Genomic DNA, 25,431 nt, shown 5'->3' with positions numbered 1-25,431 from the left:
TACAATCTGAGATGACTTGGTCTATAGGATTCTCATTTACCTATACCTACGTCCCCTCTTGTTTGGAGTTAGAAATTTTCAATTGAATACACGTTGACATGACTTGGTCTAAAGGATTCTAATCTTCCTATACCTTCGTCCCCTCTTGTTTGGACTTTGAAATTTTCAATTGAATAAACGCTGAGATGACTTGGTCTAAAGGATTCTCATCTACCTATACCTACGTCCCCTCTTGTTTGGACTTAGAAATTTTCAATTGAATACAATCTGAGATGATTTGGTCTATAGGATTCTCATTTACCTATACCTACGTCCCCTCTTGTTTGGACTTAGAAATTTTCAATTGAATACAATCTGAGATGCCTTGGTCTATAGGATTCTGATCTACCTATGCGTACGTCCCCTCTTGTTTGGACTTAGAAATTTTTCAATTGAATACAATCTGAGACGGCTTGGTCTATAGGATTCTCATCTACCTATACCTTCGTCCCATCTTGTTTTGACTTAGAAATTGTCAATTGAATACACGCTGAGATGACTTGGTCTATAGGATTGTCATCTACCTATACCTACATCCCCTCTTGTTTGGATTTAGAAATTGTTAATTGAATACACGCTGAGATGACTTGGTCTATAGGATTGTCATCTAGCTATACCTACATCCTCTCTTGTTTGGATTTAGAAATTTTCAATTGAATACACGCTGAGATGACTTGCAATGCAAAAAAAAAAAATGATGTCGCTTTTGGACTGTACTTGAATCTAAAATATACCTTCTTGGTCTTCTGGCTAAGATCAAGGGTAGTGTCTGTTCTTTCTAAATATGGTATAAAGATATTATGGGGTTTCTTTTTGCACTGGGTGTCCATACAATGGAATATATCACAGACTCCTATAAGGATATTGGAGATAATCTGTGATAACCAGATATATTCTGACACTACATTAACCAGATTACTTAGATAAATACTTTTACAGTTTTAACAAAAGGGCTATCGCAGGGTCTCCATTCATGCAGAATGTCCTCAGAATGCTCAGGAGCAATGTATTACATATGAAACAGGTTTCGCTAGTCTTTATAATTAACTTATTATAATAACTTATTATAATTAACTTGTTATAATTAACTTACAATTAACTAGCTGGCTTTGCCAGTTTGCTATTACTTCTCAAAGTGTGCTACGTGAAAAACTTCAAACCAAAATTTTAAATCTCAAACATATCACTCATAAGTTGTAAACACAATACAAAAAACTTTTGCATATATTCATATAGATAAATATTAATATTTTGGTAGTTTCTTGTCCAGAATTCACCCTATATTAAAAACAAAAATAAAGAAAAATCTATGATATACATACTCATGACTGAACAAAAATGTCAAATTCCAAAAACCATGTAAATTGATTAAGTAGTTTTCTTTTTAACTTAGAAAATCAACTTTTATGAGTAAGCAAGAAGAAACTGTCTCATGTTACCATCTTGAAGAAGCAAAGCTAGCTAATTCAACTATAATTCAAATTTGCGAGATCAGCCTTGTAATACCTATGAGTTCTCATTAATTGCTTAAAATTGTTTAACAATTATTTTCTATATAAAAATAAAACTGTTTGATCAATTTATGTGGTTTTCGGAATATGATCTCTAATTCTGTCCCAGATACATACATCACAAAGATTTTTCTGTATTTTTGTTTTTTTTAATATGGGGGAAATCTGGACTACCACGATTAATTTTGATGACAATTTAATTAACTGCCAAGAAAGGAGATCATTTTGCCCGAGTTATTGTGTGTACACATTTGTTTTTAATTACAATTTTTAGAGAGGGGGAAAGAGACAGAAGAATTACTCAGTATCTTTCTTATGCTTTGTATCTTTTCCTCGTTTAGTTTAAAATTATGTTCCCTAAAAATTAATCCGCAAATATTTTAAGAAATGTTTAATAATTTATAGTTTTTGTTTATTAAATCACTTTGATATTATTAATATCGACAAAACTGTTTCTACTATTATATAAAAGGAACTTGGTGTGCGTGTGATTTCGTTCTCTATGAACTCGAAAGCAGTTGGGCCAGTACTTTATGTGCCTGGCAGTGTTCTTACATAGGTTTTGTATCAGAATGTCTTCGATACAAATCGATAATCAAAATAATCCGATGAAAGAAGGCACAGATGATTTTGACCAAAGTTAACACCTTACACAGCCTAACACCACAAGTGCATTTGAGAAGTTTGATAACCACACAAGCTGAAAGGCATGACATATAAAATCAACTGTAGGTTCTTTGCTATGACAGGGACACGTTCAAAATGAATGTTTCTGTTTTAAACACATACATTAAGTGGCTTCATGCCTTGTCTGGAGCGATTTCCATTAAAAGAAAAAAATCTCCCAGTTCAGACTAATTTCCATGAAAATGATAAAGCAGAGACAGGCTAGCAACGTCTCTTCTGTGAGAAAGAGGTTGTAGGGAAGAGAAAAGGGCATCTCCTATGAGGCTACAAAGTCTATTCTGAAGAACTGTCCAGGAAGGATAAGTCCTTCCTAGCAGCTCCTACCCAGATGTGACAGCAATACTCCATCCTTGGACGTACCTGGCTCTTATATAGGTAGAGAATTCCATCAGCAGGTAGATATCGGCTGGATCGATAGAAGGATCCCACCATTTTTCCAGCGACCTTGGCAACAGATTTGATGCATGTGTTCCATTTCATATCAGGAGTAAAGGTCAAGCCCAGAAGTTTGTCAAAACATGGAGCCTCCCCAAGACGAGAGCCATTCATCCCAATTGATGCCAGATGGAGATCAGTAATTGTTTTTCTATTATTTTTGTCGTAACATAAGATAAATTATTTCAATAAAATCAGATTAATTTTTTTTTTTTTTTAAACGTTAAAAAGGAAACTTTTTAGATGGATCAGTTTGAGTCTGTGAAAATTTAATTCAATACCATGATGGTTCTTTACCAAGACACTGCATAGCCAATTGGTCCCCTTTCTTGAAAGGTTGCTAATCTCTGTTTTAGACAAAGTGTTTACAGCAAAAGGCTATTCATTTTTTACCATTTAACAAAAGTTATAAGGAATAAAGTTTCTTTTTTTATCAGGGTTGTACGGTTGAAGGTTTTGGAAGGAGTCTGAGGCAAACTAATAAAAATATTAGGAGTCAGAGTCAAAATTTTTTAATCTCAAAAGAACCAACAGACAATTTGAATATTGGAAGGCTTTAAAATAACATGTCTGAGTTTGTACGTTTTAGCATGTTAGAGTTTGTACACTTTGGAACATTGGGAGGTTGAGTCAGATCTTATAACTTTTAACTCCACAACACTGTTCTCATACAACATTGTGTGTTTGTGTGATCGTCTTTATTAGCTAAAATGTTTATTCGGCAGAGGATAGTCACTCATTTTCAACCATCTTTTTGTTTGAAATTTGTTTGCATCTTGTTTGAAATTTATAAAATTGTTTGTCTGGTTATATTGTTTCTTTTTTTGCATTCTCTAAATGTCTAATGGCTCAGTATACGTATATAAAAAAACTAAAACAAAACAAACAAATTATTAAAATAAACACTTTGTAAAAAATATTGTTTCACTATTTTTATTGAAAATGTAAAATTAAAATTTTAATTTAATCCTATGTTATTTCTTAACAAAAAAAATGTAAAAAGTCCCTGACAATGTGTAAATTGTGAATTGTAAAAATTAAAAAAAATCTTGTCCTGAAACGTAAAATAAAACTTTTGTTGATTTAATTATTTTGTTTCTTCATCTTTTTGTCATGTTAGCTAAGGTGTGTGTAGTGTGTGTATGGAGGGGGGGGGGGTTGAAGGCAGATTTTTTTGTTGGCGTGTCTTGATGAGTGATGGTCACTCATCATCAGTGAGAAAGCAGGCTGATTACCAAATTCCCATTGTGCATTGTCCATTGACTGACATTAAAAAAAAAAAAAAAATGGCACTACAAAATCCCTTTTGAATTCCCAACCAATTGTTTTTCAACTTTTCATATTTATTTTTCTTTACGATTTGGAATCTTCATTCGTACTTTATCGTAATCTACCTGTTCACCTGACTCGGGTTTTTTAATGTAGGGAAAATCCAGCTCTTTAAAAAGGGGCAGCCTGGATTGGGGCATAAATTTAAATTGCCTCAGTCTAGAAGGATATCTCCTTCACTGACTGAGGACAAGAAAGTTGAAGTGTAGCATCAAACAGATGCTTCATATTCACTTCTATTCAAAACGTCAAGCACAATTTTGAGAAAAGTATTTTCTGCGTGCTGTTTTGATACAGAAATACTGTATATTTCCGGGACTGACTTAATATCCCCCACCCCACTCTTTAAAATATAGTAATGTTAATTCGTAAACGGTTTCTGTCATTTCCAGGACTGACTTAATATCCCCCATACCACTCTTAAAAATATTCATGAAATATATTAATGTTAATTCGTAAACGGTTTATTATACGGATTATTTGAACTACTGTTCTCATCCTGAGTTTTATTTTCAAAACGTTTTGATCGATGTAACCTACGATCTTCTTCATGTGAACTAAAACGTTATGAAAATAACATGCAAGATAAAAACAATAATCCACAGAATCTAAATAATATGAACACCGTATATTTCGGCATATAAGGCAACCGTCAGATAAGATGAGGTACAAAATTGGAGCAAATTTTGATAAATTTATTATATATCGGTTGTATAAGTGTGTGTGTGTGGAGAGCAAGTAGATAGGGACACGATCTCTGCAATGTTTTTTGTTTGTTTATTTATAAAAAAAGTTTTGTAAGTAAAGTTTTATATTTTTTAAAATTCATTTTATTTTATTTTATTTCATTTCGTTTGTAAATAAATCTGTGCAACATCCATTTCTTTTTGTTTAATCAAACACCACTGCCTTGTGGGCCTTATCACAGCAAAAGGACAAGAGATGGGAACTCTGACTTCAAATCCTACTGCTGCCTTGCAGTTTTCCTTAAAAGGCTATGGAACCTCATTCAGGAAAAAAAGGCGTAGTAGCAGACACGATAGGGCGACTGTTTGCCTCACTGAGATTACTTTCGGCCAGAAGCTGCGCACCTCCTCTGCTGCCAGTTGTCATGGGTTCGCTCCACTCCACTGGATATGAACATTAGAGGTTCAGAGGGTGTCTATCTGATACGCAACAGATACTGCACCTAAACTGCACAAGCAAGTTTGGAGCCAAGGTGGAAAGTCCTCTGGTGACGGAGTGAGACTACGCCAACACCGAGGCCCCAACTAGTCATCGTCAAGATTGACGGACTGCATGATGACGACGATGATGACTTTTAAAAAAAATTTTATTTCAGAAATAACATTGAACTTAGATTCTTTTATGGCGTCTTCGTTTAGAAGAAAGCTTTTCATATTATTTGGATTCTTCGTGCTACTGGTCTCATCTGGAGTGCCATTTTCATAATGTTTCGGTCTTCAAGTGTATCTTGCTAAACTCGGAAATCTGCACTGAATTTCAAATGGAATCCTCTAATGCTTCACGGGGTAGTATGCTCTCGTTCCGTCAGCCATGACTGAACAGAATTCCTAAATAATTCGAGATTGTGTTTTTCAGCCGGCCACACTGAGGATTGAACAGAAGAACATCATTTCTACAACTGAAATGTTCCGTAGCACGGGTACTTGCGGACAATTCTAGTATGAATTCTACACAGACACACACACACATAAATATAAATGAAATAAGAATTACAATTAAGTTTACAAAGATAATCCAAAACAGCAAACTTAAAGTATATTATAAATATTAAGACTTTAATTAATCCTAATCAGATGTAAAAGCTCAATAGAACCAAATAAGACATAGAGCTTATAATAAGAACAAATAATTAATAAAACATGTTAAAAACACTTTAAGAAGAGTTAAAAAAATTCTAATTTTCAAAAATGGAAACACAAATTAAGTGGACTGTTCTTAATTCTCGATTTTATTATTTCAGGCCTAGTACAGTCAACAGGTGGGTTTTATCATTTATGCCTCTTGGTGGAAATCCACCCCCTAGCATTTTGTGGAGTCCTAGTCATTCTGTGGAGCCCTGAAGGATTATGCTAGTAAAAACAGTTGCCAGTTTATATGGGGAGAGTCTGACATCTGCTGAATTTATTCAGAGGATGGCACAAGAAGAGAAAGAAAGGCAGCCTAAAAGAGCAAAACTCGGGCCAGCTAAAAAGAGGGAGAAAAAGTGAAGAGGGAAGGGAAAAAGGAAGAAATCAAGAGTGGAAATATCTGCTGATGACGGGTCCGAGCTGGAGTTCAATTGTGACACCGAAAGTGATGAAGATTGGCAGCCAAAACGGTCAGCCCGAGTTGGCAACAACGATGAAGATGAAAATAGACTTTGTGGCTTTTCTCTTCCCTGCAACCTCTCTCCCACATCTTTGTTTTATCGTTATTTCCATGGCAGGTGCTCGTCTGAACTCCAATCTCTGGTCCCCCCTCGCCAATCTTTTACAAAAAACACCCGTCTAGCTGAATTCACTGTCAAAATCTTTCCCCACTCTTTATCTATGCCTAAATCAAAACGTAGATTCCATGAACAAAGCTTCTTTCTTAGAACTGCATGCCTGTGGAACTCTGTTCCGTCTGCCTGCTTCCCTCCTGACTACAACTTGGATGTGTTCAAGTCCAATGTAAACAAATTTCTGATGAACCGCCCCCTTAAGTAGACACTTTAAATATCCACACTAACGTACTGTACTTACAATAACCCTTATCCCTGAGTGGCTTCCGGACCCTTGATAAGTGGTGACCACCTTGTAAAAAAAAAAAAAGCTGGCTTTGATCATGTTAGGTGCCTTTAAAAAGACACTGTAAGCAAGTTATATTGTTACTTTTGATGCTCAAAGGAGGCAAAGGGAATGGAAAGAAGATGGGGGTGGCTTTGCCCCCTTTTTTCGTAAATATTGAAATTGATTTAAAACATGTTTTTTTCACTGACCCTGTTACATGAGTTCATTTTTTTTTACATCTTAAACTGTTTTGACCTATATATGTGTGTGTTAAGTTTTCTTTTAGTAAAATCTATTATTTTGTCTTTGGCAGCCATTTTTGTAAAGTTGGGGGTGGAATTACCCAGGTTCACCCTACATGTTCACAATAGGAGTAGGAAAAGAATGACCACAACGCTATATCTCAAATGGAGTACTGTTGTCACATCTCAGTAGGAGCTGCTCGGTGCACTCTATCCTGCCTTAATAGAGTTCAAAACCAGCTTCAAAACCTAGTAAGTGATGCTCTTTTCTCTTCCCTGCAACCTGTTTTCCACGTTGCAAGCCTATCATTATTTTCATGGCAAGTGCTCGTCTGAGCTTCAATCTATGGTCCCTCCTAGCTGGAATTTCACAAAAAATAACTCGACTAGTTACAACCATTAGCAACCATTTCCTCCACTGTCTATCTATGCCTAGATCTAAATGCATAAGCCGTTAACAAAGCTTCTTTCCTAGAACTGCCCGCATGTGGAACACTGTTCTGCTGGTTTGCTTCCCAACCAACTACAATATTGAAACCTTCAAGTCCAATGTAAACAAGTTCTTTTTAAACTGTCCGCTTAAATAATCAAATTGTACTAACCTCACACCATTAACGTTTACTACACTACCACCTGACATTCATTAACTTCTATCCTCGAGTGGCCTTCAGACCTTGATAAGTGGTGAAAAATCTCACTTTAAAAATTCAAACAATCTAATCAGAGTTCAATGGCTGACTCAACGGTTAATTTTTTTCTTGTTTATTTAGAAAATTAAGACAAAGATTAATATAAAAAGTCATTAAACAGACTTTTTTTCTTTCAAATATAAAAAAAAAAAAATTACAAGGTTTTCAGAAATTGGTTGAATTCTGCTGTTGAAGATTTTGCAATATCAAAACAAAAGGTTTTATCATCCTGAGAGACGAGAGCTTTAAGTGATACATAGTTCTCCTTAGTGGCATCGTACTGATCACGTTTCATGTGCTTCAAGAATTCATGGCGTTCTTTAATTCGATGCAGTCGCGTTCGGAAGATCTTCGGCCACTTTATCAACTGGGCATGAGTCAGGCCCATCTCGTTGTGGACGTAGACAAATACGTTCGTCAAATTATATTTATCTGCAAAAGAATAAAAATATGCATAAAAATGGCGTTTCAACATGGTAACAGAAAAAATAAAAATGAAAACAACAAATGATACTGTTTTTCGTAATACGTGGACAGATTGAAAAGTCAGGTATGGCTGACCATATATGGAAGGAAAAGGGAAACCATCTATTGTTATGAAACCATCTATTGTTATAAAACCATCTATTGTTATGAAACAAAGCAAAAAATGATAGGTCCTGGATATGACCTGAAACTATATCCGATGGTGAAGCCCCACCTTGTGGGCCTTGGGGAGTGTGGAGTTACTCTTTAATTGCCATTGCTCCCAGGTCCACTCTGACCCGGAGTGGTAGTACCTGTTAGGGTCCCAACTATGGGTTGAATAGAATCTGACTTAAAAAAAAAAATATACTCCATTAAAAATCGTTCCTCAAAATAACTAGATTCGGCATTAAATAACCTGAAAAAGGTTGATATGTCGTAAAACAAAACCAACCAACCAAAAAATTATAGACAAAGATGACTCAACAAAGAGGCAACATATATACTGAGTGACAATCGATTATTTAGTAGACTTAGTACAGAATTTAACATGATATGGGAACCATCTAATATATAAAAAGGAAAATGTATGTTAGTTTGTGTATGTCTGTGTTTTTTTTTTTTTTTTTTTTTTTACATGGAATTCACCACTTATCAAGGCCCAAGGGCCACTCGGGGATAAGAGTTATTGAGATGAGTATTACTTATTAATTTTATTTTATTACGGACCGTTATCCTCATCTTTTTTTAGTTGTTGTCTCACAACGTTTCGACCAACTATTCCTCTGGCCTTCGTCAGGTGGTATCTGCGACGGGATAGGAACTCCGAATCTTCCAACTGCATTCTCGGCAATTACTGCCTTCTATAGTTGTTGTATTTGTATGTCTGCCAAAAACTTTTGACAGACGCATCGGACCATGATAAAAATTGGTATCGTTAGAAAGATCAATCTCTTGGATGAAAAATATCTATAAATTGGCCAAAAAGATCAATTCTGTGCTGGTCAACTGGGCTATTTTTTGCAAGGACGGGTCACTTTTTGTGTCGACATTTTTGCAAATCATACACCTACCAATCTCAGCGTAGGTCTATAAAATGTTATTTTGAAAGCCCGTGACGTCATAAGTCACCGTGGCCGTGACTGTGACAGCTTTTTTTCACCTCCTTTTCCTCTTTCACGTTACATGTTCGGGCCTGCCAACTGCGGCTAATTTTTTTTTTTGTGCTCGCATGGGTACTTGTTACAATTTTGATTGAAACAAAAGTTATTTTGATTTTTTTTTCTGGGTGTTGGTTGCTTAATAGCCGTAGTATACCACTTCTCTCCACTCGGGCAATGCCAGGTAGTCATGATAGTCTATAATATAAATTTTAGCTGTCTGTGTGTGTGTTTATGTGCATGTTTGTATGTCCGTAAAAAACTTGTCATCTGCATCGAAGCAGCATGAACGTGGTTCCGTAAAAAGAGCGATCTCTTGAACACATAATATCGAAAAATTATAAAAAATCATCACTTATTCCATGTAGAAATGTTAATTTGTATATGCAAACAGTTCATTTGTTGTTTCATTTTAAAAAGCTAAACTTGCAATGTCATTAGATTAGATTAGGTCGTCGTGGTCCGATCGATAACGTGTTCGCTTACGAACGCAAGTTTTGCAAGTTCGTGCCCAGCATGCAGCATTTTTTTTTCAATTTTTTCTTCTCCTATCATTTAAAATTCTCTGCTTTTTTACGGGCGTCCACAACATGACATTTTTTTTCTTTTAATTACATGATAAGATGGCACCCAAGTCTCGTTTTTCTTTTATTTGTTTAACCATATTTTACAACCGGGCAATGCCAGGCGCCCCTTCCCCAAAGAGTTATCGCGAAGTATAGACAATGGCAATGCCAGGCGCCTCTTCACACCAAAGAGTTATCGCGAAGTATAGACAAACAAAATTATATAGAAATCAGTTAGTTACAACTATTCAGAAAGTTTTATAAAAATCCAAGGCATCAATTTTTTTTTAATAAGCACAAAAGTGTCAATTTTAGCCATTTTAACCCGAAAGGCACCAGAGTTTTCCTGGAAAATCCGTTCTGTTACTTTTTTACTCATACCATGTTTAATGTTTGTGCAAAATTTCAAAAAATTCCAAGGCGTAGTTATTGAGAAAAGTTAGCTAGTTAATTATAGATAACAGATAATATGGTGCTTGTTAAGATAGAGTTGACAAATCAATTTTTTTCAAACTATATCATTTTAAGCAAAAACAATATTACTTACTTAATTGTCATGTCGAAAATAGTAATATATCCAAAAATTATGAAAATTCACTCAATCTAGCGGGTGGATATAGAAAGTCAGATTTTTCTTCAGTGAACAAGTTGACCAGAGCCCTTGAACCGGCGCCACCTCTGTTGGGCCCTGGAGAATGCTGCTATGCCTCAACTCACACCTACATTAGTGAACACACAAACATACACAATATTTAAACCTTCTTTATCATCTGCTGATCTTGAAATATTCCCAACCTTTCTCGTTGAACTATATTTCTAATATGAAAAACAATGAACATTGACTCTTATTAAATATAATTTGTATAATTCTGTAATAATTCAATTGCTGTGATCTTCTATTTTTAAACACATAAAATATTTATTTATTTTGTTTTGTTTTATCATATAACGTTTCCCGTTTTTCTCACATTTGATTATAAACCTTGTGAAACTTTTTCAATAAAATCATTTCTCTAAACCGAAAATACTTCACCCAAATCCAAACTGCAAAATGTAACCCTCAGAAAAAGTGATGACTCCCCAAAGTAGGGATCCCCAAACTGGTGACTCCCAAAACTGGCACATCCCTAAAGATCCGCACAAAGGGAAGTTCTGCCTAAGAATAAGATATCTTGGGAGTTGTTGCTAATTTCCTTTGATTAACTAAAGGTTGTAGTTTAAACCCCTGCAGTGGGAAGTACATATTTTTCTTCCTTCTTCGCCCACAAAATAAAATACTGATTTATACTAACTGGAAAGAAAAACCCGTGGAGTGATCAGGAAAATCTTTTGGAGATCAAAATTAGTAAATCCAAGGAACTCCTTCATCTGGAAGTGGATCTCCTGAAAAAATAAAAGGTGGAAATTAAAATGATGATTTTTTTTTTTACAAGAATTAAAAAAGACAAAGAAACATTAAAAGAAAGTTTGAGGAGTTTTTTATTGGTAGCCTCTCCCTGCATAACTATTTTTCAGACCCGTGTGACATCACATGGCCCCACCATGGGGAAAACTGATAGAGGGAAACGATTTTGAAAGTGGATTTATCATATTTTTTTTAGGTTTTCGATTACTTTTTTTATTGTATTTGAAAGATTAAAGCCTAAAGTTAATTCCTAAAAGGAAATAATATTTTTACATGTGAAAAAAAGTTTATAATGAAAAATGTTTTCATGGCGATATTCGGAAACCAACAAGTAAACTAAATTTTGAAGGTAAATTCATTGTAAAAATCTCTTGAAAAATAACAATTAGTTTTCTGGGACAATTTCAAATTAATAAAGGCAAGTTCTTAAATATTGAATTAAAAAAAATTCCTTGCTTACAACGAATAAATACCCCAAAATATCATTTTGAAGTGCGTTTTTTGCTCTATCAAATTGTGATATTCGTTACCATTCTCAATCTTTTTACTTTTTTTTTTCTTTGCAGGCTTTTCAACAGCATCGACAAAATTTAAATCTACACGTTTTCTTATTCCAGTTCAAACTAGGCCGAAAAACTGCTAAGACAGTTCATGATATCAATGATGTGTTTGGCACAGGAACCACTAATGAACGTGTAGAACAACAGTGGTTCAAGAAATTTCGCAATGGTGACAAGAGCCTCGAAGTTGAAAACGGTCACAGCCAGCCGACTGAAGTTGATAACATTTGAAAGCCTAAATTGAAGCCGATCCTCGCAAAACCACATGAGAAGTTGCTGTTGAACTCAAGCTCGACCACTCAACAGTCGTTCATTATTTAAAGCAAATTGGGAAGTCAAAAAAGTTGGATAAATGGGTGCTGCATGAATTGAACGATAATCAAAAAAAAATCATTGTTTTGAGGTGTCTTCTATGCTCCTTCTGTACAACAAAAACGACCTATTTAGTGGATCCTCTATGACAACCGGCAACATTTGGCACAGTGGTTGGATGCCAGAAAAGCTTCACAACACTTCCCGAAGCTGAAATTGCATCACAAAAAGGTTATGGTGACTGTTTGGTGGTCTGCAGCTGGTCTCATCCATCACAGCTTCTTGAATCCAGGCGAAAAAAATATGGTGAAGAAGTACTGCTGACAAATTGACAAAATGCGCCAGAATGTATGTGCCCGAGATTGGTCAATATAAAGGGACCAATTCTCCTCCATGACAACATTCACCCGCATGTTGCTCAACTAACCCTGCAGAACTAATTGGGCTCATGCGGCATATTCACCAGGTCTCTCGCTCAGGGTACCAACTATGGGTTAAATAGAAACAGACTTGAAAACAACAAATATGTTCTATTAAAAAAACTTTTCTTCAAAATCTTTGGATTCGGCATTAAATAACCTGAAAAGGATTGATATGCCGTAAAACAAAAACAACCAACCAACCATCAGAAGTTCCAATGTATGTGCCCGAGATGGGTCAATATGAAGGGACCAATTCTCCTCCATGACAACGCTCGCTCACATGTTGCGCAACTGACCATGCAAAAGCTGAACGAATTGGGCTCCGAGATTCTGCCTCGTCCGCCATATTCACCGGTCCTTTCTCCCACCGATTATCACTTTTTGAAGTATCTCGACAACTTCCTGTGCAAAAAATGTTTCAAAAGCCGAGATGATGCCGAATCGGCCTTTAATGACTTCATCGCTTCCAGAACTCCGGATTTCTATGCTAATGAGATAAATAAACTTGTTTCTCTTTGGCAAAAAAAATGTGTCGATTCTAATGGTTCTTATTTCGATTAATAAAGTTTATTATGAAAGGAGTTATGATTTTTTGAAGATGAATGTCAAAAAGCTACATTATTTTTGCACTAACCTAATAAAGCCATAAAACATAGCTATCTTCATCCTTCAAATTGAGAAATAAAATCGCATAGCTTAAATAGAAATAACTCATAAGTTAAATGAAAACTTCTGTTTTTAAATGCAGATGATGTCGATCATAATAATTAAAAATAAATTAAATTAAATGTAAAGTAAATAAATCAATAAAATAAATCAGCTTTATATAATATTTCTAAATAGAATACTTAAAACAATTCTATTACTAATTTGTAATAAAAATTGAAAGCTAATTATTAAAACAGATTTTATTTAATGTAATATGCAAATTAGATAACCTTTTGAATGGTGATTCCTTTTGAATAAATAGTATATAAAGAAATCATGCAGAAATAAAAAAGTATGTGCAAGTCTGTTAAACAGTGTACCTTTTGTATATATTAACCAAATCGTGAACAAACAAGATACAACTTTATTATAATAGATATATGATGTAACAAATATGGAAAAAAATAAAATTAAAATTAATTCATTGTATCCCGGGCAACACTAGTATATACTAACCTTGATTGATTTTGCATTGTAACTGACCAATTTCGGAAGATGACAAACAACTTCACGTACTTGGCTGCCTGAAATCAATGAAACAGGAAAAATGAGCAAAACAAAATGTAAGGAATACATTTATAAATTACCCCCTCCTCAAAAAAAAAAAAAAAAAAAAATCCTCCTGACGGACAATTAATTTGTTATCCCACTCAAAAAAAAAAAAAAAAAAAAAAAAATTAATTGTCTAAATTACAGCTTTCGACCACATAAATTATAAATCTTTCAAAGCCCGAAAAATACTTGTTATTTATTTTTTTTTTTTAATTAAAATCGGAATTTTTAGTTATGGAAGGTCTTAATAACTTATAATCTTGTACGTTTCTCCAACTCTCTAAATATTCTAATTTGTTATTTCACTTTTTAATCTTTCTATTTTTTTACAACTATGCATTACATAGACAGGAAAAATAGATTCATGTTTATTTTTTTTTGGGGGGGGGGGACTTGTCCAGACCCCCCCCCTTATATTAAAAAACAAAATCTGCATAATGTATATCCCCATGATGAAACGAAAACATCATGTTCTTAAAGTCATGTAGATTGATCAAGTAGTTTTGTTTTTAGATAAGAGAGTCAAATTTTATGAATATCGGAGAAGTGACTGTCTCACCTGCCATTTTAAAAAAAAAGTGAAGAAACAAAGGGAGATAACATGAACTGCCCGCCTGTGGAATTTTCTTCCGTTTCTTTGCTTTCCAACTGACTACAATATGGTCGCCTTCAAGTACAACGTGAAAAAATTCTTGATGAAACATCCCCTGATGTAATCCAATTTACCAAATTTCCACACTCATTAACTCTTATCCTCAAGTGGCCCCCAGGCCTTGATAAGTGGTGACCCCTTTGTAAAAAATCAACTGTGCTCATCTGCCATTCTGTCTCCAATAGGATCTTCCAATCACTCAAATACCGGCATTAAAATCAAAACAAAATGTCCCTCTCTATCGCAGCCTATCAATACTTAATGGCTAACTGGGAACACCTCAGATTGTTCATATTAGTTATACTCTTGCATTGCATGTTTAAAAAGGATGCGTTGTCCTCTACTGCATCTGACATTAAATGATTGGTTAACCATTGGCATAGAGCAGAGGTTTGCAACCTTTTTGAGCGTGAGGTCTAAAAAGTTATACTGATTAAAAGGAGGAGGGCCAAACAGCTTTGGCTAAATTGTCATGGAGGACAACAATGTTATTAAATTATTTAGATTCTTAAGACTCCTATTTGTCATTTTCACAACGTTTCAGCCGATGTAACTTCTGACCTTCTTCAAGGTCCATCGTGCAGCGGTTAGAATACTTGGAAAAAATCAATTGTAAAATGTGATAGAAGGTTGAAGGTTTGATCCTCAGTGTGGCCGACCAAAAAATACAATTGCGAATTACTTAGGACCTCTATGCAGTCAGGGCTAATGAAACGAGAGCATACTACCGCCATGAAATAAATAAAGGGTCTCATTCGAAATTCCGTCCAAATTCCTGAGTTTGACAGAAACATTCCCAAGTTCGATAAGATACACCTGAAGAAGGTTGGAGGTTACATTGATTGAAATGTTGTGAAAATCACGCTCAAGATGAGAACAGTAGTCCAAAGAATCCAAATAATATAAATAATCAATCCACATCCCAAAAATCCATTTATTGTAAATAAATCTTTTGAGCATTTCAAGAAATCAAGTAATAAATACAATTATATCCTATATTACAATGATATAATTTATTTTACTATAGAAATATAGCCTTGTAGGAGATGTCCTTTTCTCTTCCCTGCAACCTCTTTCTCACAGAAGAGATGTTGCGAGTTTGTCTCTGCTTTATCGTTATTTTCATGGCAAGTGCTTGACTGAGCTCCAATCTATGGCCTCCCCTTGCCAAACTTTCACCTGTCTAGCAGAAAATACTATCAATAATTCCCCCCACTCTTTATCTGTGCCTAAACCTAAATTCCATGAACAAAGCTTCTTTCTTAGAAATGCACGTCTATGGAATTGTCTTCCGTTTTCCTGCTTTCCAGCTGACTACAATATGGCTGTCTTCAAGTCTAACGTAAACAAGTTCTTGATGAGCCGTTCCATATAAGTTAACAAATTTACCGAATTTCCATTACTAACGATTACTATATTGTCCAATTTCTACTATACACTCTTTAACCCTTAGCCTCGAGTGGCCTCTCGGCCTTGATAAGTGGTGATGCCTATGTAAAAAAAAAAAAAAAATATCGAAACAAAAAAAAAGAAATTCAAATGCATCGTGAGTAAGATGGCAGAACAAACAAAATTCACTCAAGGGCTGGATTTAAAAGGTTGTTGACCCCTGTTATAAAGAGCTTCATACCTTCCAAGAAATTTCAACAGAAACCAAACTGCCAACCCTGATACACATGTACATACACATACACACCCACACACAAACATACACACGCACACACACAAAAAAACACTAACACGTGTACACACACGCACACAAATACACACATAAACACATGCACAAAGACACACACAAACACACATGCAAAATGCCTTTATATATAAGTAGAGATAGGGATATATTTGTAATTTTTCATTATTTTTGTAAAATGTCTGATGTCCCTCGGATGCTGAGAACATCCTGTATAAACATTCTTTCTACGAACCCAAACACAAAAGAAAAATGATTTACCTGTGAGTTTGAAGAGTTTCTGATAAAACCCGAGTTTTTCATCAATATTTGGAACAGACATTGACAATAAACGTGGTGCTCGGATCAGAATTTGCGGGATGTCCGTCTTTGGGAAATTTTTGGATTTAAAATATTCAATAATGGCTTCTAAGTCTTCAATATTAGCCTGTCATTAAAGAAAGGAAAGAATAGCAAAATTAAGAAAAACGCTTAGGAACATTTTGATTCATACAAAGTGTCCCAAAATTAAGCGCCTATTTTGAACTAGTAATCAAAATAGATGGGAGAAAAGACAGTGCCAAATTTTGTTACTCTGTTTTTATGAGAATTGTTTTATAAATAGAAATTAAAATAGATGGTTGGGTTTAAGGACACTCTGTATTTGATGAAGGACTTAAAATCGCTAAAGCAATACAATATGCTTAAATACAATATACAATATGATACAATACAATATACAATATGATATTAGGTTGTCCGGAAAATAATGACCAATTTTAGAGAAAAAGTAATTATTAATCAAATAGGTGACACTAGACATAGAAATTAGTCAAAGTATGATCCTTGAACAGCCATGCATTTTTGCCATCTATCAACTAGATCATTTATGCCTTGTTGATAAAAATTCTTTGGCTTAGATGCTAAGAAATCTTTGAAAAAAGATTCAACCTCTGCATTAGATCTGAAAGTTTTGTTGCTTAAAAAAGCGGCTAAATGCTTGAAAAAATGGTAGTCTGTGGGCGAAAGATCTGGAGAATAAGGAGGATGTGGTAAAGTTTCATATCCCAAGTCTGTGAGTTTCTGCAGTGTCATTCTCGCAACATTAGGCCACGCATTATTGTGGAGCAGGATTGAACCACGCCTATTCACTAATGCAGATCTCAATTTTTGTAAATGATGATGCATTTCTTCGAGTTGATTGCAGTAAACCTCTGCCGTGATGCTCTGATTAGCATCCAGAAAGCTGTAATGAATAGCACCAATTGCACACCACCAAACAGTCAGCATAATCTTCTGTTGGTGAAAATTTGGCTTTGGAAAATGTTTGGGTGATTCATCACAATCAAGCCATTGATCTGATCGTTTCCAATTATCATAAAGGATCCACTTTTCGTCACAGGTGACCATTCGGTCAAGAAATTGATCATTAATGTTTCGCAAAAAGAGCATCGAACACACTTCAAAACGTCGAGCTTGTTGATTTTCATTGAGCTCATGTGGGACCCATTTGTCGAACTTTTTCACCTTGCCAATTTGCTTCAGATGGTCCGACACTGTTGAACTGCTGACACCAAGTTCCCGAGACATTTCCCTGACACTCTGCCGTGGGTTTTGCTCAACAATGGCTCTCAAATTTTCATTGTCAAGATTAGATGGCCGTCCTCTACCTTCTCCATCTTTAAGGCTCTCATCACCACTACGAAATTTCTGAAACCACCTTCGTACTGTTCTATCACTTGCGATGCCTTCTCCCCATGCCCAATTGATATTTGCAGTTGTTTGAGAAGCATTGTTACCAAGCTTAAACTCATGCAGGAAAAGTAATCGTAAGTCTTCTTTTCTCATATTCCAAATTATGGGCTCATTCGCTCATAAAACGTTTTCTGAAAGAAAAAAGTAAGAAATTATTAAAGAGCACATATAAATCAGTAATCATGTTGATGTTTACCTGAAATATAATAAAAATCCTATGATAAAATCCAATTTCAAAACAGACTTTCTGAAATGGCCATTATTTTCCGGACAACCTAATACAATATATACAATATGATACAATACAATATACAATATATCTGGCGGATTGGAATGCTGTCATGCAGGAGGAGGATACCTTTGCTGATATTGCCCAGCTTCTTGATTTTGTTAGTTACTTTAGCCTGGTTCCAGAAAACTGTGGGCATGACGTTGTCAGCGGAGGGCTGCACTCTTGCGTTCTTTGGAGGTGGTTAGTCCAACTACTTTCACTGCATTGACTGGGCTTTCAATTAGTGTTGGGACAATTAATCGGAATTAGAATCAGGAATCAGAAAAATCGAACTTTTTGGGGTATCGGAATCGATATTGGAATCAGTATCAGAATCGGAAAAATTTGTATTTATTTTCCGATGCCAAAAACGATTCCTTTAATTATCTCTGTTTTTTATTTGATTTTGTTTGAAACAAAATCTTCACTGCTGGTAGTAATAATAAAATAATGAATATTTATTGATTCTAAATTACCAGTCAAACTAAAATCTATAGATCACCCCCCCCCCTTCACAAGTGTATTTTCACGTTTGAGCAAAATATCTGCACACTGAACATGTGTTTTTACAGTAATCGGATAAAAATAACACCTTTATTGTAAATATTTTGAGATTTATAAAGAATCGGAATCGGTAATTGTATCGGAACCGGGAAAAATATTAGAATCGTCCCAGCACTAGTTTGGCTATGAAATCCTTCCCATCTCTCTAATCATCTCTCTAAATTTCACGCTTTCCGAGCCATGAAGTTGCTTTTGAAAGGAAAGTGTTTTCCAGATTATGCAACCTTGATTTCCAAAGTCATGTCAAAACGGTCCCCAGAGCTGCATTAAACGATGGGAGAAAATTTTGTTACTCTGCTTTTCCAAGAAGTGGTTTTAGCTGCCCTGATGAGTTGTGATACAACGAAACAGTACTATATGTGGATGACAATTAAAGCCCCCCCCCCTCTTTGGGTTGAGCACTTTGTAAATATATTTTCACCCGACGCGTATTTAAGCAATTAAGCGAAGTCCACTATTAATTTGTTTGTAAAGAAACTTATGGTTTGAGCACTGTAAGCGACGGGCGGGTGTGGATTTAATACACACTCATGGAGAAATACTTACGGCACTGATTTGTGGTCCGATAGTTAGAACAGCCGACTGTCAACTCAACAGTTGTAGGTTCGATCCATGGCTGGGGAAAGGTGTATGTCTAGCCGCACTGATGAGTTGTGATACAACAAAACAATACTGACAATAACAATAATAATAAGGATACTAGAAAGCTGATTGGCTAACGAAAATCTCAATAGAAGATGCGCATATAAAAACGACAAACAACCACAGAATTCGCGCATAAGCCTGAAGAGTCCTAGAGTGGATGAAACGCGGAATATTCAGTGTAGCTTAATTGCCATATACATTTTATAACTTACTAACTAGCTCTACCTACGTATTGAGCACTTTTGAAGTAAATACTTAAAGTTTACGCATAAATCTATACTTTCGTATATTAATTTTATGTGAGTAAATGAAGTAGTTATATATATATATATATACATACATACATATATATACATATATTTATATATATATATATATTTATATATATATATATTTATATATATATATATATTTATATACTCATTCCATTTGTGATTTTTTCCAAGGAATTCTGCCTTTTGGATCATTTTGGCCCTTTTGGAACTTACCTGTTGGATTGGAAATTTTTAATTCTACCGTGTTTGGATTTTACCATTCTTGGATTTTTTACCCTTCACAGGACTATCCATTCATGTGAAATCTTTTTATCATTTTTCTTTTACCTCCTACTCCCCTTACCTCACCCTTTTTTTAACCAAGTAAGATCTGTGACTTATCTGTAGTTTCACTAAATACTTTTACATGCAAAATCCGATCCCGCATTTTGCTAATTCCTGCCCTCTGATGAGAAGGAGAGTATTTCAAGATGTTTTTTAACATGTTTTATTAATCATTTGTTCATATTATAAGCTCTATTTCCTTTTCGGTTTTATTGAGCTTTTACATCTGGTTGAGATTACTTTACTTGTAAATATTAACTCTTTAATATTTATAATATATTTTAAGTTTACCATTTTGATTACCTTGGTAAACTTATTGTAATTTATATATATATATATATATATATATATATATATATATATATAAGCATTCATTCTCAGACCTTGGTCTTTCTAATATTCACTCTTAGACAATAATCTTTGTAACATTCACTCTCAAACTTTGGTCGTGGTGACATTCACTCTCAGATATTTAGTTTCCATAACATTTCTTCAAATCTCGTAACTTTGTTTGCAACGAGAGAAGTTTCTGGAACATCTGTTATATTCTGGGCATGGCAACCAGTTTCCTAATTAGAAACATCCTCACTCCCACTAGGTACATCCTTCTCAATTAAAGATTTAATTTCAATCCATCTTGACGGGCCTTTCATTGGGTTTTCTGGGTTTGTTGCTGATTTTAATAGACAGAGTTTTCAGCATCATTATCATCTTGGCTGGTGCCGTGGTGCTGTCATTTGAATGTTTTTAATGAAGAGTAAACAGAATCTTTAAACTTTTGCAACCTACACCGAATGGTGTAAGTCATTCAAATAAATATAGCTTTATTAAAAAGTTTTGTTCAAATAATTTTATCAAAACGTTTTGTTTAAAAAATTTTATTAAAAAGTTTTGTTTAAATTATTTTATTAAAAAGTTTTATTTTAATAATTTTATTATAAATTTTTATTTAAATAATTTTATTACAAAATGTTGTTTAAATAGTTTAATTAAAAAATGTTGTTAAAATAATTTTATTAAAAAAATGTTGATTAAATAAAAATAATGTTTCCTAATAAAAAAAAAAATCTTGCCGGACCATTGCCCCCCCCCCTCCCAACAACTCGTTTTTTTTTAATGTTTGTTTATAGAATGCCGTGTGAAGGTCAAGGTCAACCAGTGTTGACCCAAAGCTGTTCCTATAGGTTTGCATATCTGATGGGGTCTTTAAACCCTAACGGATCTAGACTTGAAAACATTTAAACAAAATTCCATCGTATACTTTATGCATCGTGACATTGTTGTTAGATCCAATTACTACAGGGTGACCCCCCCAAAAAACGGGCCCAACTCTAATTAGGCCCTGTTTCTTATTGTTTTGTCCACATGAAATGAAACTTTGGTCATAACTAGTTTATTATATTCAAAACATCACATCAAAACACTAGGGTCTTTGGCCTTTTTTTCTCCATTCTACAGCATATGTTCTAGATGGCCTCCATTTAGCTTTTCTTTTTTTGGGTCACCCTATATATATATACATATATATATATATATTATTTATATATGATTTAATATATAATTTATATAACTATCCTTATAATATTGAGCATTTTTTGGGTCACCCTATATATATATATATATATATATATATATATATATATTACACAAAGAGCATCGCTTAATATGCTAATGATAATTTGTATATCACTTCCCAATATGCTCAACCCAAGTTAGGAAGCATTATAGTAACCCACATTCAGTACTGTTTCACTGTTTCACAGTTCATCAGTGCGGCTTGACAAGCAACTACCTCAAACCAGGATCGAAACCCAACCGCCCAAACACAAGCCGGAGCTTCTAACCATTGCGTTATTCAGCTGCTACTGTTGCTTATATAAATATATATATACGGGGTGACCCCCCCCCCCCAAAAAAAAAGGGCCCCAGTTCTAACTAGTTTATTATATTCAAAACATCACATCAAAACTTAAGGGTCTTTGACCTTTTTTTCTCCATTCTACAGCATATGTTCTAGATGGCCTCCATTCAGCTTTTGTTTTTTTTTTTGGTTACCCTGTATTAGACACAATCCTAAATAGTAACGACTTACGTCCAAGTAGCAATATGGCTTTTTTGGCGTGAAAAAAAGTCAAAAAACAACAAAAAGAATTTAATGAGAATCATACATACTTTAAAGATAAAAGGATTCTTTGTGATGACCACAGCAAGCTGGTCGCTCGGAACTCCGACGTCCTTCAAGAAGAGCAAATAAGGTTTGACATCCGATTCAAAATCGAGTTTGAGGATAAGATTAGCAGCTTCATTGAACTTCTCGATGCGCGACAAATCAACACCGAGGCTGATCAATTGTTTGAGGGTCTCGGATTCACTAACATAAACGGTTAGATTAGAGGAGGTTGCCATGTCGGTATATCGGCTCCGATTCAATTCTATCGTTGCTTCTTCAGCTTCCGAAGGTGACATGACCTCTGAATCTCTAATAATGGTAGATATTTTATCACTTTCAAAAAAAGGTCTGGAAATTTCTCGGGTGTCTTTGAAATTGGCTGGTTCTCTGCTGGAATCAATACTAAGTGATAGCTTGCGATGAGACGTTTCAGCATCATTAGATTGGAACGCTTCAGGTTGTGCCTCAGCATATTCTGTTTTGTGGCTGGGGTCTTTTATTTGAAATGTCGTACAGCTGTCACTTTTAATCGCCTCTGGTAATAAATCGGAGCGATTTTCATGCTCAGCTGTTTTTAATTCAGGCACCGTCGTCTTATCAAATTGTTTGATGGTGCTGACAAGTTTCCTGTAATAATCATAATGTTCTTTAGGGTCTCGTCTTTTATGAAGAATGCTTTCATTCTCCGATGGAATTTCTGCTTCTTCTACTAAAGAGGGGGATTCTTCTTTATTGTGGCATTGAAAAGCCGACAGAGACACGGGACGTAGACCATATTTGTAAAGGCTTTGGTAAACAGTTAGCACTGTTCTTTGCTTTTGACGAAGGACAACCAGTAAACACCTCAAAGACATTGTGACGGACCTAGAAATATAAGAAATGAAATAAGCATGAAAACTTGTAAGTAATTTATAAAGAATTTCATATAATAATTTGGGAATTAAACGCTAAGACAAATCTATATATATAAAAACGAAAATGTGTGTGTGTGCTTGTGTGTGTGTGTGTGTGTGTGTGCACTTTTTGTGTATGTCCACTATCACTTACAAGTGTTTATATACACCCTAGATAATAATATTTACAATTTGCGAACGCGCGTCGCGTCTAGATTTATTTACATCGAAATTTTACACGATTCTCACTATTTCGGTCGTCTCATGTTGGTTCGGCTTTTTCGTATAAAATCGAAACTGATGTGAAACTAGGAATGTTTGGTCAATGTCAGTTTTCACCGTCATATCAGACAATTGCTTTCATTTGGATACTCCCCTAATAAAGGGGGAGCTAGTTTTAAAGTTGGGTAAAAACAAAAACCCAAAACAACTACCTTGCAGTTAAAATTTACTGCGGAAACATTAAGTGCGTTTGACCTCATTAAACACGCACATCACTTTTTAATGATTTTATTTCACACATTCTTAATCCTCTGCCATCGTAGTGTGGTAGGAATCCATCAGCCTATTAACCTCAAGGGTTCGGGTTCGAGCCTAACTGCCTACCAAAACTTTTTTTTTTCTTAACACTGGGTACCCCACCCCTCGCTAGTGAAGATATAAAATAAATTATCTATATATATAAAAGCGAAAATGTGTGTATGTATGTATGTGTGTTCGCTTATTGTGTATGTCTGTAAAAGGTTTTTTCCGTTGGACTTTTCGGTCGGCTCATTCCTTCTTAAAACTTTTTATATCACATCTAAATGATAACATATATGAGTTACGAATGGGGTTCGCCTGTCTATTCAATTTGTCCGACTTTCACGTTTTATTTTTTCCAGTCAATGTCGACTTCGTCATATCAGACAGGGGAGCGAGTTTTTAAAAACAAACAAACCGATTTATTGACCTCATTAAAAACTGTCCCGCACAAAATGCTAACTGCTGAATACCTATCGCCGTCACGTCAATCAAAAACGCGCACCTGTTTTTTTTTTCACATTTTACTATTTTCCAACTGCGCGTTGTCAAGGCTTTGTTTTTTTTTTCACGGGCACCTGTTTTTTTCACACACACCTGCAAACACCCGGGCAACGCCGGGTACCCCTCGCTAGTATATATATAAAAGGCAAAATGTATGTGTTTTTGTATGTCTCACAAAAACTTTCGACACAGGTGACGGATTTTCACGATATTCATATCATTTTGAAACTCGACCCTTCGAACGACAAATATCGAAAAATTGGCTAAAAACATTAATTCCTTCACTCTCAACTGGGAACATTTCCACAGGGAGCGGTAGCAAAAAATCGTTCCTTCATGACAAGTTAGCCATATACACATGTGCAAAAAACGGTCTTTCTTGAATTATTTTAACTATTAAAAAAACGACCCAATTTTGCTGACGTGCTCATAGCTCAGTCACTTAAGGAGCAGCGTCGTTATTTTAAGATTACACGTTCAAACCGAGATGTAAGATCTTTTTTTTTTTTTTTTTAATTTTTAAAATTTTAATATTGGAGCAGGGTTATTTATATCATTTTTTTCGTGTTTTTTTCCATCACGTTAGCTGGTTTTTTTTTTGTTTTTGTCTTTCTGATTTTTTTAAGAAGTTTTAAAATCGTTCGCTTACATGTTCGGTTTTTTTTTTCATCACGTTCGCTGTTTTTTTTGTTTTTGTTTTTCTGATTTTTTTAAGAAGTTTTAAAATCGTTCGCTTACACGTTCGTTTTTTTTTTTTTTCATCAGGTTCACTGCTTTTTTTTGTTTTTCTGATTTTTTAAAGAAGTTTTTTAGCTTACACGTTCGTTTTTTTTTTTTTCATCAGGTTCACTGCTTTTTTTTGTTTTTCTGATTTTTTAAAGAAGTTTTTTAGCTTACACGTTCGTTTTTTTTTTACTTTCGCTTATTCTTTATTTTCCATTTTGTCTTTATTCACCCCCCCCACCCACACACACACACACCTCCAAACACTCGCTAGTCTAAAGTTGGGTTTTCTTTTTATTAAAAGCCTACTGTTTCTATTTAAAAATTATCAAAATAAACTTTTTAATATACTATTATGGATATGCAAACGGCGTGAAAGTTAACCAATTTGCAAATTCCTTTAAAAACGAGCATTAATTAATTACTTATTCAATTTTTTTTATGGTTTCTTTTGCATAGAATTTAAGACCGAAAATGTACTAGCACAAAGAAATATTTTTATATTTATCTATCTATCTATCTATATATATAAGTGACTGTGTCTGTGTGTGTAAAAAGTCTCTATCTGGGCAAAAATTGCTTCTAAGGGGCTAAAATTGAAA

General features: G+C 34.7%; 2 protein-coding genes and 1 pseudogene across 2 annotated transcripts; 2 read left to right on the top strand and 1 right to left on the bottom strand.

Moving 5' to 3' along the window:
- Window positions 1-769: 769 nt before the first annotated feature.
- On the top strand, window positions 770-943 carry LOC145244103 (U2 spliceosomal RNA; annotated as a pseudogene).
- A 6,232-nt stretch (window positions 944-7,175) lies between these two features.
- Window positions 7,176-13,180, top strand: LOC145243636 (histone-lysine N-methyltransferase SETMAR-like). The gene is made up of 2 exons (XM_080106660.1): window positions 7,176-7,272; window positions 11,872-13,180. Exons 1-2 carry the CDS (start codon window positions 7,186-7,188, stop codon window positions 12,094-12,096), a joined length of 312 nt encoding a protein of 103 aa, XP_079962786.1. The 5' UTR covers window positions 7,176-7,185; the 3' UTR covers window positions 12,097-13,180.
- On the bottom strand, window positions 7,747-23,090 carry LOC145243635 (transcription termination factor 3, mitochondrial-like). The gene is made up of 5 exons (XM_080106659.1): window positions 22,190-23,090; window positions 16,466-16,631; window positions 13,764-13,831; window positions 11,193-11,283; window positions 7,747-8,141 (listed from the first exon to the last, which is right to left on the bottom strand). Exons 1-5 carry the CDS (start codon window positions 23,039-23,041, stop codon window positions 7,864-7,866), a joined length of 1,455 nt encoding a protein of 484 aa, XP_079962785.1. The 5' UTR covers window positions 23,042-23,090; the 3' UTR covers window positions 7,747-7,863.
- Between the last annotated feature and the right edge of the window lie 2,341 nt (window positions 23,091-25,431).

Source organism: Euprymna scolopes, chromosome 22 (genome assembly GCF_053919585.1).
Source record: "Euprymna scolopes isolate OS-2025 chromosome 22, ASM5391958v1, whole genome shotgun sequence".
Lineage (NCBI taxonomy): Eukaryota > Metazoa > Mollusca > Cephalopoda > Sepiida > Sepiolidae > Euprymna > Euprymna scolopes.
Note: the sequence above shows the minus strand (reverse complement) of the source record. Positions and strands in the feature narration are given on the sequence as shown.

What these genes read in the sequence shown, in the direction of transcription:
- LOC145243636 (XM_080106660.1), top strand. Translation starts at nt 7,186, where the DNA reads ATGGAGTACTGTTGTCACATCTCAGTAGGAGCTGCTCGGTGCACTCTA. An exon ending in AAAACCAGCTTCAAAACCTA is followed by an intron (nt 7,273 to 11,871) that starts GTAAGTGATGCT and finishes TTTTCTTTGCAG; the next exon opens with GCTTTTCAACAGCATCGACA.
- LOC145243635 (XM_080106659.1), bottom strand. Translation starts at nt 23,041, where the DNA reads ATGTCTTTGAGGTGTTTACTGGTTGTCCTTCGTCAAAAGCAAAGAACA. An exon ending in GAAACTCTTCAAACTCACAG is followed by an intron (nt 13,832 to 16,465) that starts GTAAATCATTTT and finishes CATTGATTTCAG; the next exon opens with GCAGCCAAGTACGTGAAGTT. An exon ending in TCCACGGGTTTTTCTTTCCA is followed by an intron (nt 8,142 to 11,192) that starts GTTAGTATAAAT and finishes ATTCTTTTGCAG; the next exon opens with ATAAATATAATTTGACGAAC.